Source organism: Eleutherodactylus coqui, chromosome 5 (genome assembly GCF_035609145.1).
Source record: "Eleutherodactylus coqui strain aEleCoq1 chromosome 5, aEleCoq1.hap1, whole genome shotgun sequence".
Classification (NCBI taxonomy): Eukaryota; Metazoa; Chordata; class Amphibia; order Anura; family Eleutherodactylidae; genus Eleutherodactylus; species Eleutherodactylus coqui.
The window spans coordinates 36,486,554-36,501,769 of NC_089841.1; the positions used below are offsets into that span (position 1 = coordinate 36,486,554).

The 15,216-nt window shown below is 45.7% G+C and overlaps 2 protein-coding genes across 2 annotated transcripts in view; both read left to right on the forward strand.

Moving 5' to 3' along the window:
• LOC136628738 (zinc finger protein 268-like) overlaps positions 1-15,216 on the forward strand; it is a 451,149-nt gene that overhangs the window by 35,545 nt on the left and 400,388 nt on the right. The window contains exon 4 of the mRNA XM_066604840.1: positions 10,979-11,102. Coding sequence (XP_066460937.1) covers positions 10,979-11,102 — 124 coding nt within the window. The remainder of the gene's footprint in view (positions 1-10,978; positions 11,103-15,216) is intronic.
• LOC136627181 (oocyte zinc finger protein XlCOF6.1-like) lies at positions 13,658-14,769 on the forward strand (the record flags this gene model as incomplete). The annotated part of the gene is made up of 1 exon (XM_066602115.1): positions 13,658-14,769. A coding segment is annotated over one exon (594 nt), but the record flags the coding sequence as incomplete, so codon positions are not given.

Consider the following 15,216-nt stretch of genomic DNA (forward strand, 5'->3'; position numbering starts at 1 on the left):
CCCCCCCATCGCAGCGACAGCCCCCCCCCGGCACAGTGACAGCCCCCCCATCGCAGCGGCAGCCCCCCCCCCCCCCCGGTGCAGCGGCAGCCCCCCCCCCGGCCCATCACTTACCAGGACGGCGAGACAGCTGGGCGGCTTCTTGGGACAGCTCGGCGGCTCTGCACCTTCCTCTAAGAGAGGATGGTACAGAATGGCCGCTCCAGCGCGCTCCCGAGCAGTGACAGCTCATCTGCGCATGCGCAGAAGAGCTGTAGCGGGGAGCACACTGAAGCGGCTCATGCTGAGAGCAGAAGACCGGACTGCGCAAGCGCGTCTAAAAAAGCAAGCTGCCAGCGAATTTAGACGGAACCATGGAGACGAGGACGCCAGCAACGGAGCAGGTAAGTGGAATAACTTCTGTATGGCTCATATTTAATGCACGATGTACATTACAAAGTGCATTAATATGGCCATACAGAAGTGTATAGACCCACTTGCTTTCGCGAGACAACCCCTTTAATGCCCTCAACATGGATATACTTCCCAGAATTCTATAGTTGTTCCAGGCTGTGCCCTGGAACCTACCCAAACACTACTTCTGAAACACTTTCGGGGGGAGGGTTGTTTGAGGTTTACCTAATCTGGATTTATACAGTATCATAAAGCATCAATCTGCAATTCCATGTTAAATCTTTTTATAATCGTGCATCCAAACTATGGTTTTCTATTGGACACGATTTAAATCTGTTCCAGACCACTGGTGTGTTTTGGATCCGGGGAGGGTTAGAGTGAGAAAATTAAGGTCCCACATCACTGGCTCTAAACTTATTGCATGCTTGGTAGGTGACAAAGAAAGTCATTTAATCTCAAGACCTGGACCCCGCACTCCTCTGGTAGGAAACCCTCAGATCCTGGCCACTTTGTTGCACTCGATCCTCTTTTATGGGTGCTGGCCCTGTGGATTAAATATGTGCTGGCCCCTCGGGGCTGCAGACACTTCCAGATTTGGGTGGGGATTTCCGGCTGCCACCGGGCTCCTGGCTACATTACTTTCAAATCAGGAGCTACATTAATTCTTTTACACCTCCCACCAATTTATCTAGGAAACATACCCTCTCGAAAAATTTTGCCTGATGCACCTGCGCACGTAATTTCATTGGTGTATGGATTGTTGGTGGGGGAGGGAGTGGGAGACCCATAGTGTCACATAAAATGTCTATCCTGTAGACTGCAGGAATTTAATTTCAAAATTGTTTCACAGTGCTACAGGAATCCAGAGAAATTACACAAAATTTTCCCCACAGTTTTAAGATCAATGCTGGAGACACGTTTGGTGGGAGTGCCCAGTGAGAGCATCCCTCTGGAACGATATCTCTAGACTCTACAGGGCCATAAGTTGTTCCTCACTAGACATCACTTCTGAAATCTCTTTGCTATCCGTGATTCTGAACTCAATCTCAAAATTTAAAAGAATAGTGATATAATAATTATTTGTATAGCACCAACTTATTCCGCAGCGTTTTCAAGCATGGGAGAAAGCACAAACAATAAAACAATTACATGTGATATACAATCAGTTTGAAACAAACTGGGTGGGGGTGGTACTGGAGGTACAAGGAGGGGGATGAGGCATAGGGGAAGACAGGCGGTATGGGAATTACATGTGGAAATCAGTTATTAGAAAGCAAACGGGGTGGAGCGGTAAAGAGGTGCAGGGGTAGAGGTTGCAGAGGCAGGGTGGAAGGTGTGGGGAGCCATAGGGAGGGGCGCCACAGCCAGGCTCAGAGCTGGGATCTACTGCGGACCTCTGCAAGCGGATCCCACATCTGGCCGTGTGAGCCTGGAGTTCTTCAGATCGCTACCTGTAATGCGTAATTTACAAGAAGCCCCGGGAACGCTCGCCTTCCTGCAGCTCCAGGAGCAGCTTGTTGAGAGCCTTCTGTGTGAGACCGCCGCACCTCAGCAAGATTACGAAGCCTCACAGAGCGAAACTTCTTACGCCCCATCCCTGCCACTGAGGTCGAGAAATACCCTACAAAGCATGGGAGGAGGGATACCCAGTTTAATTGCCCCATGTGCCCACACCAACCAGCCTCCTTAATTACCCCCATCTTCGGACAGACAACACAGTTTACACTATTACTTTTATCTATGATTTAGGGAATGCCAAAAAGGGCGTGGAGAGAGGGGATTATTTTAGGGGGTCAATTTTTTTTTCCGCATAAGTGAGCAATGGGGCCTAGAATTAAGTTGTGCCCTGAAATCCAACGGGTGTTCCCCCAATTATAGGCCTAGCCTTGTGTCCTGCAAATAGATTAGGGCCGCAAAGCGTATGTCTCTGAACACGGGACAAACAAGGGGATGTATTTTTCGGTGCAAGTCTTCATTCATATGTACACTGTACAAAAAAAACCCTGTTTTTAAATTGACACAATTGCCAAAAAATGAAAATCGTAATCTTTTTCCTTCTGCTTTGCTTAGATTAATTCAAATACTGAGGCGACAAAATATGCAGTACACCCCTAGATAAATTCGTTAAGTTTTCAAAGTGGGGTCATTTGTGGGGGTTCTCTATCGTTTTGGCCGCTCAATGGCTCTACAAGTGGGCAATGGGGCCTGGAATTTATTCAATTGTACCCTGGAATCCAACTGGTGTTCCCACCATTATAGGCCTAGCCATGTGTCCTGTAAGTAGATAACGGCCACAATGGGTATGTCTCTGAACACGGGGCAAACAGGGGGATCCATTTTGGGGTGAAAGTCTTCATTCATATGTGAGCTGTAGAAAAGAAACTGTTTTTGAATTGACACAATTGCCAAAAAAATTAAAATCGTATTTTTTTGTCCTACCACTTTGCTTAAATTAATTCACAAACTGTGGGGTAAAAATACACAATACATACCTAGATGAATTCGTTAAGGGGTCTAGTTTTCAGATTGGGGTCATTTGTGGAGATTCTCCATCGTTTTGGCCGCTCAAGGGCTCTACAAGTGTGTAATGGGGCCCTAAATCGCCTTCATGCAATCTTTCTGTTCTGAAAGCCACCGGCTGCTGCTTTCAGTTTGGGCCCTCTTGTGCATACAGACATAAGATTAGGGCCACAATAGGTATGTTTCTGAACACAGGACAAACAGGGGGATCCATTTTTCGGTGGAAGTCTTCATTCATGTGTGTGCTGTACAAAAAAACCCTGTTTTTAAATTAACACAATTGCCAAAAAATGAAAATCGTAATTTTTTTTCCTTCTGCTTGGCTTAGATTAATTCAAATACTGTGGGGTCAAAATATGCAGATGAATTCGTTAAGGGGTCTAGTTTTCAAAATGGGGTCATTTGTTGGGTCATTTATCCATGCCTGAAAGCGCTGCGGAATAAGTTGGCGCTATACAAATAAAGATTATTATTATTTCTCCATCGTTTTGGCCGCTCAAGGGCTCTACAAATGGGCTATGGCGCCTGAAACACCTTCAAGCTAAACTTCTGTTCTGAAAGCCACCGGCTGCTCCTTTCGGTTTGGGCCCCGTTGAGCATAGAGACATAATATTAGGGCTACAACGGGTATGTTTCTGAACACAGGACAAACAGGGGGATCCATTTTGGGGTACAAGTCTTCATTCCTATGTGTGCTGTACAAAAAAACCTTTTTAAAATGACAGCATTTGCAAAAAACAAAAATCGTGATTTTTTTTTTATAGAGAGCATTGTGTAACATATATGATGCAGAGCTATGTGTGTAATTGTTATGTTGTGCTCCTGGGACACGTAGTTTTATAGGTTTCCAGGGGTACACTGCAACAGGTGTGGTTGATTTGGCTGTCTGGAAGTTCTTCAGCCAGCCACCATGCTTCTGTACATATAAATACCAGCCCCTCTTGTTAGAGGGTGCTGGTCATTATCCATACCCTCTCAGAACTCTGATGCTTGGAGTCATGCATGCTGGCTTGTTGTTTGAGTCCCTCTCCCGCACACTCCCTGAAAAGCGTCTGGACACCTGATTCCCCTGTTTGGGGGTTCTGCCGCCTCCTGCTTCCTTACTCTTCTGTCAGGTGTGGTTCCAGACATCGGTTGTCCTTTATGCTGTCAGATGGGTGATGCCTGACACCTTGTTCATTCTCTATCAGATAGGTGATGCTCTACCTCTTACATGTATGGGATATATTTGGGCATTTATGAGGTTCGGGCTGGGATTCCCCTGCGTCTATAGGTGTGCAGACGCCTGGTGGGAACAATGTCCTGCTCAGTGTCTTTCTGTAGGTGTGCAGACGCCTGGTGTGTATTATGTCCTTGTCCAGTAATCTTGACTATTTCTATCTGTGCCAAGACAGGTGGGGCCGACCTTATTGGGGCGATCATCCTACTTGCAGGCACAGTTCCCTTGGGTTTAGCTTTCTTATTAGTATAGGAACTCACAGGACAACAAGGATCTTTGACATGGGCTTGTGAGCTTAAGTACTTTGTCCAAAATTCTAACTAATACCTTGTACTTATTTATATTTATATCTGCTTGTTGTGTTAGTCCGTGGTATTTGGCCACCTGGTGCTGGTGTAGTGTCTATGTCCCTGTTTCCTTATGTTACATCACATTCATTTTCTGTCTGGTGTGACTGGTGTCTGATCATGTGTGTATCCTTTTACCCCACTCATTCCTCTATTTAGCCTTACTTACTCTATTCCTCCCCATCAGTCTTCTTACCGGGTCTTCTCCTCACTGATCTCCTGGCTCCTCCAGTCCCCGGGTAACTATCAGCCGGCTGGATCCTCTTCTTCCTGTGATGTAGCATCCATTCTCTACATTCTGCTTCTTGCAGGCCAATGTACAGTATGTGACTAGTGATGTAGCGTTCACTGCCTAGCAGGGAATGCCGAATCCTATGCCGGGCTATTGCTGAGGCTGCACATGTGTGCTGTCCCACCGCAAATGTTCATGTACTGTTACCATGAGACCGTGTGCATACGCGGTTACGGCAATAGCCCGGCATAGGATTCGGCATTCCTTGCTAGGCAGTGAAAGCTACATTACTAATGACATAGCATACACTGACCTGCGGGAAGGAGACTGCCTAGAATGTACATAATGTCACAGGAAGAAGAGGATCCGGCCGGCTGGAGGTGAGGTGACCCGGGGGACTGGAGGAGGCAGGAGAAGATCGGGAGGGGGGAGAAGATGCAGTAAGAAGACTGACGGGAGAGGAATAAGTGAGTATTGATTTTTTTTTTCTAATGGCAGGACCCCTTTAAATGGTGTAGCAGGGCTGTGTATATAATGTGTACGGTGTAGCAAAGCTGTGTATATAATGTGTACGGTGTAGCAGAGCTGTGTATATAATGTGTACGGTGTAGCGGAGCTGTGTATATAATGTGTACGGTGTAGCGGAGCTGTGTATATAATGTGTACGGTGTAGCAGAGCTGTGTATATAATGTGTACGGTGTAGTAGAGCTGTGTATATAATGTGTACGGTGTAGTAGAGCTGTGTATATAATGTGTACGGTGTAGTAGAGCTGTGTATATAATGTGTACGGCGTAGTAGAGCTGTGTATATAATGTATTCGGCGTGGCAGAGCTGTGTATATAATGTGTACGGTGTAGCAGAGCTGTGTATGTAATGTGTACGGTGTAGCAGAGCTGTGTATATAATGTGTACGGTGTAGCAGAGCTGTGTATATAATGTGTACGGTGTAGTAGAGCTGTGTATATAATGTGTACGGTGTAGCAGAGCTGTGTATATAATGTGTACGGTGTAGCAGAGCTGTGTATATAATGTGTACGGTGTAGCAGAGCTCTGTATATAATGTGTACGGTGTAGCAGAGCTGTGTATCTAATGTGTACGGTGTAGCAGAGCTGTGTATATAATGTGTACGGTGTAGCAGAGCGGTGTATATAATGTGTACGGTGTAGCAGAGCGGTGTATATAATGTGTACGGTGTAGCAGAGCTGTGTATCTAATGTGTACTGTGTATTAGAGCTGTGTATATAATGTGTACGGTGAAGCAGAGCTGTGTATATAATGTGTACGGTGTAGCAGAGCTGTGAATATAATGTGTACGGTGTAGTAGAGCTGTGTATATAATGTATACGGTGTAGTAGAGCTGTGTATATAATGTGTACGGTGTAGTAGAGCCGTGTATATAATGTGTACGGTGTAGCAGAGCCGTGTATATAATGTGTATGGTGTAGCAGAGCTGTGTATATAATGTGTATGGTGTAGTAGAGCCGTGTATATAATGTGTACGGTGTAGCAGAGCCGTGTATATAATGTGTACGGTGTAGCAGAGCTGTGTATATAATGTATACGGTGTAGTAGAGCTGTGTATATAATGTGTACGGTGTAGTAGAGCCGTGTATATAATGTGTACGGTGTAGCAGAGCCGTGTATATAATGTGTATGGTGTAGCAGAGCTGTGTATATAATGTGTATGGTGTAGTAGAGCCGTGTATATAATGTGTACGGTGTAGCAGAGCCGTGTATATAATGTGTACGGTGTAGCAGAGCCGTGTATATAATGTGTACGGTGTAGTAGAGCTGTGTATATAATGTGTACGGTGTAGTAGAGCCGTGTATATAATGTGTACGGTGTAGCAGAGCCGTGTATATAATGTGTACGGTGTAGCAGAGCCGTGTATATAATGTGTACGGTGTAGTAGAGCTGTGTATATAATGTGTACGGTGTAGTAGAGCTGTGTATATAATGTGTACGGTGTAGTAGAGCTGTGTATATAATGTGTACGGTGTAGCAGAGCTGTGTATATAAAGTATCCGGTGTAGCAGAGCTGTGTGTGTAATGTGTACGGTGTAGCGGAGCTGTGTGTGTAATGCAGACAGTTGTGGACAGCATGAAGCAGAGGCGGTTCGGCTCTCCTGTTGGGTCACGTCTCTATTAGCGGCTCATCAGCACTTTGTCATCTACTGAAGAAATAACTACATGAAGCTCCTCCCAGCCCGGAGTCTGACTCCTCCCACACAGGTGATCACATGACAGTGACATCATCACAGGTCCTGGAAGCTGCTGTGGGCCCTGCAGGTCAGTGTGGCCCCTCATGGCAGGTTATTATTAACCCCTTCAGGGCGGCTGGGGATGATTAGGCCCGCAGTCTGTCTTAGATGCCGGTTCTGTCCAGTTTGTGAGTAAACTCAGAAAGAACCTTGACTCATTAGAATCAATGGGACTTCTCAGAGCGGCGCCTGTGGGATCAGCTGGCAGCGGTTGGCCGCTCGCTGGCAGGGTGAGGGCAGCGCTGATCCGCAGATACATTAGGCACGGTTTTGGACACAGAATTTGCCCTGAAATTCCGCAGCCTTTCCGCCCCGCGTGAATATAACGTTAACCCCTTACTGATACAGAATGTATATTTACATCCCAGAGGTCCGATACCACTCCATAGAAAACAGGTGCCGGCTGCTGACACCCACCAGCAACAGCTCCGATCAGCAATGCTGCTGATTGGAGCTGTTAACTCTTTAAATGCCACTATCAATTCTGACAGCAGCATTTAATTGCTCCAAATGATGCTCGGGGTTCCCATACTGCCCCCCGCAATCGTGGGGTGCAGTGCGGCTGCCACGAGAGCTGGGGGCCTTCTGAATCTGTGATCCCCCTCGATGCATACCCTGAACCTGTAGGACAAAGCTGTATACTCTGTATACCCTGTAGTGTTCAGGGGTTCAAGAGGTTGGAGGGTGGGAATATTTTAAATCCATATAATTAATTAAGAATACTTTCCCGCTGATGACACCGGTCCGGCATTCCGGTCAGGGCACTCTGATACCAGCATCACTATCCATCATCATCATCCTCCGTCTTAGTGAAGGTTATAGGCCAACAACTCCACTAGTAGCTCCTAAATCTTAAAGGGAGGGATCTGGAATATGAATAGCGCCAACTTATTCCGCAGCGCTTTCCGGCAAGTCGGGTACTCATTGTTCTGACCTCAGAAGGGTGGAAGGCCGAGTCAACCTTGATCCATGCGACCTGATCCATGCGGGGATTGAACTCACAAGCTTCAAGTCATGAGTGAGAGCTTAGGAAAGCATTCTGCTGCACACACGATGCCCGTATCACTGCAGCCTCAAACGCACCTTGAGTGCCAACATCATCCAGCGTACGTTTTTGTTTCTCCTACAAGAACATATAGCAGCCCCTCCCCCATGACATAGCATCACTTCCCTGAGCACATCACATAACGGTCATCATATAAATATGATAGAACTCTCATCAGCCGAACACCATAGAACTTTCGTTTCACCTAAGCATGGACCATCAAAAGTTCCCCGGACCCCACAGTCCCACCTGAGAAGTTACACCCTCAATCCATGTCCGCCCGTCTGTCAATGTCCCTCATTGTCACACATTCCTGTTGTTGGACTCTTACACTTCTAGCAGCTCTCGCTGTTTCCATATCGTGGCCGTGTCAGTGTCTTCGGAGACCGAGCCCCCTACAGGAAGGCCTTCCACACAGTCGTTCGCCATCAGCGCTGTGGTTGCTGGCGCTCTCTGCTTCATCTATCTGTTCCCTGTAGCGTTCACTGCTCTGTGGCTGCTGCCTCTCTCCTGCAGTGCTCACTCTTCCTCTGCCTCACAGCGCTGTTATCCCCTCTCACCCGCAGAAACTTGCCCCACTTCCAGGGATGGCGCTAAAACATTCACTCATTCGCACAAATTTTCTCAAAATGTGCTTGCATTTGCGTGGCTTCCCCTTACATATATATGAGCTGTCCTCAGGATAGGTGACTAATATCACATCGGTGGGGTCCACCGCTCAAAACCTGGGTGAGCACCGCCACCACTTCACTGCGTACCAGTTACAGCGCTGTACATTTTATAATACCTGGTACGGCTCAATCCCATCTGTTATAACGGACCTGTTCTTATGTCCTGTCACTTTGTGCACCGAGATGATTTCTGCTGGAAGCAGACAACTTTGTACTCACTGCAGTGGCCAGGCTTGGTATTACACCCAATCCCTTCAATGGGAATCTTACCTGCAATACCAAGCTTGGCCACTGCAGTGTGAATAGAGCTGTCTGTTTCCTGCAGAAACCAGCTTAAGCCGCTTTCACACAGCCGAGAAAATCATGCGAGATTTGTGTGTTGCGAGATGCACAAATCTCACACGAATATGTACCCCATTATTTTGAAGGGGGTCATAGACATAAGCAATTTCTTTTATTTTTCTTGTCCTGAATTGCCGGGTGGGAAAAAATGGTGGCATGTGATATATTTGGGCGTTCCCTCAGAACAAGGTTTACCCATGGCGGAGGATCGCTACCTCTCTGAAGTGATGTGTGGCAGTTTTCACACAAAAACTCCTTGCATGCACAGGGACATTACATGTTGGTGAGCGCGATATCAGGCCGAGCTTCACTGCCCGATATCGCATTCACCCATGTGAGATTGGCCTTAGTGTACAAGCCTACACTGTTCAGCGGGAATCCCGGGCCGTAAAACCCTGCTGAATTACTATTGATAGCCTATCCACAGAATAGCCTATCCTTTAAAGAGGTTGTCCAGTTGTAAACTACTGATGGCCTATCAGTAGGCTAGGCCATCAATAATTGATCAGCAGGGGTCTTTTACTCAGAACACCCACCAATCAGCTGGATCAATGTGCTTATACAATGAGTTGATTTCTGCAGGAAGCAGACAGCTCTGTTCTCACTACAGTGGCCAGGTTTGGTATTGCAGGCAAAGTTCTCATTCACTTCAATGTGAGTTGAGCCTGCAATACTAGCTGTAGATGAAAGTCGGATCTGTCACAGCACATAAACTGTTACGTTTCAGAATGCAGTAAGTGTATGTATTTCTTATCTGATTGGACTATTGGCCCTTATATAGAAGACTAAACCGATGCTTTGTAGTGCCAGAATCAAGGATCATAAGATAAGAGAAATCAACACAAAAATTAGCAATACTAAACTGTGTTGAGATAAACACACAGTAAGTCAACAGAAATAAGACCAAGATGAGATAATACCCTGATTGCAGCTATTTCCTTGTCTAGATGAACCTTAAGAGCTTTGAAACTGTTTTGTAGATGTCAATAAGCCTTATGTTCAATAATTACACCAACATTACGCAACTGGAATAACTTCGTTCCTCCAGTCCCGGCTTCTGGAGTTCAGTGTGCGCCTGATTAGAGTGGATGGGCTAGGTACTGTACACATTTTGATTGAAAAAAACTCTCTGTAATTGGGTTGTCCGGCCTTTAAAAATGTCACTTGACCACTTCGGCTTTAGAATGGTCCCATGCCACGTACAGTATATACTGGTATCATCACAGTGGCCAGTGATTAGTTGTACAATGAGGTATAAGTATAACATCTGTTACTACTGTTTTTATGTCAAACATGGAGGAATTGCCACGTCAAGCTATTCAATTTATGTTCTGATCCATAGAAAAAGAGCGAACAACATCTACAGCTCATCTTCTGCAAATACAGTATATTTTACATAGGATTTTGTTTTCATTTTCTTTCTCTTCACGTTCCTACAATATAGGAAGAAGATGGAGAAGGACAGGTACAAGATGACAGAAAGTATATTAAATCTCACCCTAGAGATAATCTTTCAGCTTACTGGAGAGGTGAGAGATTCTGATGTCACATTACATCATTCTCATCTATGGTAATAACAGATGACGTCACTGGAGAGGAGAGAGATTCTGATGATGTCACTGAGAGGTGATGGACTCTGGAAATGACTGCTGTGATATTTATTACAGTCTCCCCATATACAGGATTACACAGTAGTGAAGAAGACCTCTAGTGATGGCTGTCGGGCCCCTGTGTGTGATGGATGGGGAAGACCCCAGAGCCCAAACATGGGGCCCCCAACTCACGCCCTGATACATGAGGACATCAATGTACAGAAGATTCTAAAACTCACCAACAAGATGATTGAGCTGCTGACTGGAGAGGTGATGCTGCAGGGAATGCTGGGACATTATACAGTAACAGCACTGGAGGCTTCTGGGTAACGACTGTATATTGTGTTGTCAGGTTCCTATAAGGTGTCAGGATGTCGCTGTCTATTTCTCCATGGAGGAGTGGGAGTATTTAGAAGGACACAAGGATCTGTACAAGGAGGCCATGATGGAGACCCGCCAGCCGCTCCCATCACCAGGTAATAGACAGGACTAAATACACGGGGACTTTATTATCTGTATGTGAAGAATGACTTCAGTTTCTGTCTGTGTTTCCTCCAGTTCCATCCAGTAAGAGAAGCCCACCAGAGAGATGTCCCCGTCCTCTTCTCCCACAGGACCATCAGGTAGATGGAGATGTCCCTCTCATCTGTAGAAGGCTGTGAAGCTCTTGTCTTCAGTCTTATTAGATGTCTTCTACTTGTGTGATGAGGCCGGTGGAGATGGCAGGATTACCGCTGACCAGAGACATTACATGTTGTCTGGATCTTCTCCCAGTTTTCTGGCGGTGGAGACTGCTGGTGGGAATAAGGAGCCAACAGGTTGGATTTATATCTATCTGCTCCTTTATGTTCCCTTAGACAAGCAGCGGATGTGTCTGGTAGACGCTGATCTCCTCCACTGAGAAAACATGTAGCGTGTCTAGCCATGCCGGATATACATGTGTATGAGGTTCCTGAGGGGTCACTTAGCCGCCATCTAATATCTATGTCCAGCTTCTAGACCTGCAGCTATGTGGCTCAGATAACTACTCCTGTCAGGTCATTTTTGGCCATTATGATAATAAATGATCTTTTCTTGTCATGTAAAACCTTCCACACGACTTCTTCCACCATCTGTTGACTTTTACAATATTTGTCTCCCAGCTTCTGTATCAGGATGAAGATCTGATCAATACTAATACTACAGAGACAAATGTGAGGGTGAAACAAGAGATTAAAGAGGAGATTCCCAAGGCTAACTACCCAGGTAAGTAATCATTACAAACAGCCACTAGCCATCCATTCAGTTGGCAACCTCAAACGATGTCCATTCTGGTCTTCAGCGGGTCACACCTTCCAAGCCTGTCAGTTGGCAGAGTCTCCAGATTACTCTGGACAGTTTGTGTCCCTTTGTATGGAAAATCACCCTTCTAAAGTCCTCCCTCTTCCCCTCTCCCCTCTTGTTATTTTGGCTGTGTGTCTTGACACTGCTTGGGCCAGGATTCGATCCTCTGAACAAACCCCTTCCACGATAATAGTGTGTCTATAAGTATATACTGCCCTGTGATAAAGTGCATGTAGGTGGCATGGAGTGTGTGAGATGGACAAAACCTAATAGCACTGACTCACAGGAACCTTTATAGTTCTCCACTGAGCATTTACTAAGAGTGGTGAAAAGTACACGGATACATGAACATATGAAGATGGAGGCTTCACCAAAGAAGGGGAAAACTGCAAGAGAACATCGTGGTGGACAAACATGATGTACTGGTCCTCACTCTGAGGTCTACTGATAGATTGGGATTAGAGATGAGCGAGCATACTCGCTAAGGGCAATTACTTGATCAAGCATTGCCCTTAGCGAGTACCTACCCGCTCGAGAGAAAAGGTTCGGCTGGCGGGGAGCGGCGGGGGAGAGCGGGGAGGAACGGAGGGGAGATCTCTTCCCCCCCCCCCCCCCCCCCCCCTCTCACTGCCACAACTCACCTGTCACCCGAGCCGGCAGCCGAACCTTTTCTCTCGAGCGGGCAGGTACTCGCTAAGAGCAATGCTCGATCGAGTAATTGCCCTTAGCGAGTATGCTCGCTCATCTCTAATTGGGTAATTGGGATCTCTTTTGCCACCACTGTTCTAAGGCCCTTTTTTACATGGGCCATTAATTGAGATTGAACATTCATCCACCCATTGGAAGGTGCCAGCTATTAGTTGACAAGTGAGCAAATGCTCTTTTGTTGGGAGATCGTATCTTTTATGCACCAGCAGAAATAATCCTAGTTAGCAGCACATTTCCATGTACAAACAGGATGCAAATGTATGGGGGACAAACGATGGTTAATACAATCATTCATCTCAAAACATTTCAATCGATGGTTATCCATGCACCGTCAACCAAAGAATGGAAGGTCAGTTGAGAAGTAATCATCATTCCAAGAATTCCAGACACATATCCCAATCTACTGAATGATAAATGAGAATTCCTTCAGCTTCTCCGTGCATTAAACTGAACGATGGATTGGCCCATGTAAACAGGCCGGCATTCACTCGTGAACAACTGCCTATTTACTGTGAATGGAGGGGCAGACAGACTGGAACGATCCCCAGCCTTCTCTGCCTCCAGTCACTGGACGATAATCGCTGGGACAACTTGTCAGGCATTTGTCCCACACAGGTTGTCTCCGGTGAAGGGTCCTTAGAAAACTCGCCTCTGTAAATAAGCATGAGAACAAACAAGCAGAAGAAAAAGGGGAGAAGCAAAAAAAAAGGGAGGGAGGCAATTTGTATGACAACTTTTATATGCAACCTACTTTGTATGGTAATGAAAGATTGTAAACTCAGTTTTATTCTTGGCAGATGACGGTATCGGGAGCTCAGAGAAACGCCTGATATCTGCAGATTTTAAAACGGAGGATTGTGGTATCATACAAGATGCATATAAACAACGTGCCATTATCCCATATATAATCTCCAACCTTCACAGCAAAGATCCATTATTTGCTCCTCTTAAACCGTTCCTACATTCTGTTGCGTCACAGACTGATAAGCAGAATTAAAATCGCAATAGCAGTGTTAATCATCAAAAGTGTCTCACAGGGGAGAAGCCGTTTTCATGTTCAGAATGTGAGAAATGTTTTGCCCACAAACCAACTCTTGTCGCTCATCAAAGAGTTCACACAGGGGAGAAGCCATTCTTATGCCCAGACTGTGGGAAATGTTTTACCTACAAATCAATTCTCGTTAGACATAAGAAAACTCACACAGGAGAGAAGCCGTTCTCTTGTTCAGAATGTGGGAAACGTTTCATCCATAAATCAGATCTTGTTTCCCATGAGAGAATTCACACAGGAGAGAAACCATATTCATGTCCAGAATGTGGCAGATGTTTTACTCGGAGATCAGATCTTGTTAAACATCAGAGAACTCACACACGAGAGAAGCCGTTTTTATGTTCAGATTGTGGGAAATGTTTTTCTTATAGGGGAAGTCTTGTTGACCATCAAAAGAATCACACAGCGGCGAAGCAAGTTTCCTGTTCAGAATCGGAAAAAAATTTTACTTTGAATTCCAATCTTGTTCAACTTCAAGAACACCAGACGGGAGAAACCATTTTCATGTTAATAATGGGAGAAACATTACCGCAGATTACTTAAAGTGGTTGTGCCATGATAGACTATTATTACTTAGCCATAGGACAGGTGATAATTCCTAATGGTGGGGGTCCCACTACTAACCCACCCCTCCACGCCCCTCACTATTTCAAGAACTGGCATCCCGTTTACCCACCCCTTCCCCTTCTTTCTCTTCACTGCAGGCTTGCTGCAATCCTTGCAGTGAGGAGGAGATTAAATGGAGTGACCAGTGGCAGGTTAAGGGGTCCAAAGGCCTCGGGCTGTTCACACAACACTCCCCTTCCCCACACACTCACACACACAGTATTTGCCCCTTCACCCTCTTTCCCAGTAGAATTGTGTCAGTGCCAGGAGCTCCTGTATTGTTCACAGGCCAGTTCATTGTTCACATGACTGCTGCAAACAATCACTGACCTCAGTGACCATGTCTGCATTAATGGCACATGAACGATGAACCAGCCCATAAATGCTGCAAGTGGCAATGAACCAGAGGGACATTTAAAGGGAGTATAGTTTGAGCTGTATTATTTACACTTACACATGGCAGATTTCTGTGCAGGTTTTTATGTGGATCTGCAGCAGACTTATACTTCCTTCAATTGAAATGTGAAATCTGCTGCAGATCCACATTAAAATTCACACTGAAAAAACACTATATAAAGAGCAGTATTACTCCCTATACAGTGACCACATAGCAGTAAATAGCTGATCTATGCAGACGCTCTGCAGACTGTGTAATCACAGTAACATTATGTCCAGTGATGACAAGTGACTTCCTCTCTGACTGGAGTTGTTCACTTTCCTTTTGCTTTTCCATCCATCCCAGCTCACTATGACAACTTCTCCCAGTTGCAGTTTGTCACACAAACATCTTTGACTCCTCGATCTCCTAGCCACCTTGCTTTATTTTTCAAATTTCAACATAATCTCCCCATCCATAATGCCCAATGTAGTAATAATACCACCGATGGCATAAAAAAAAAAGT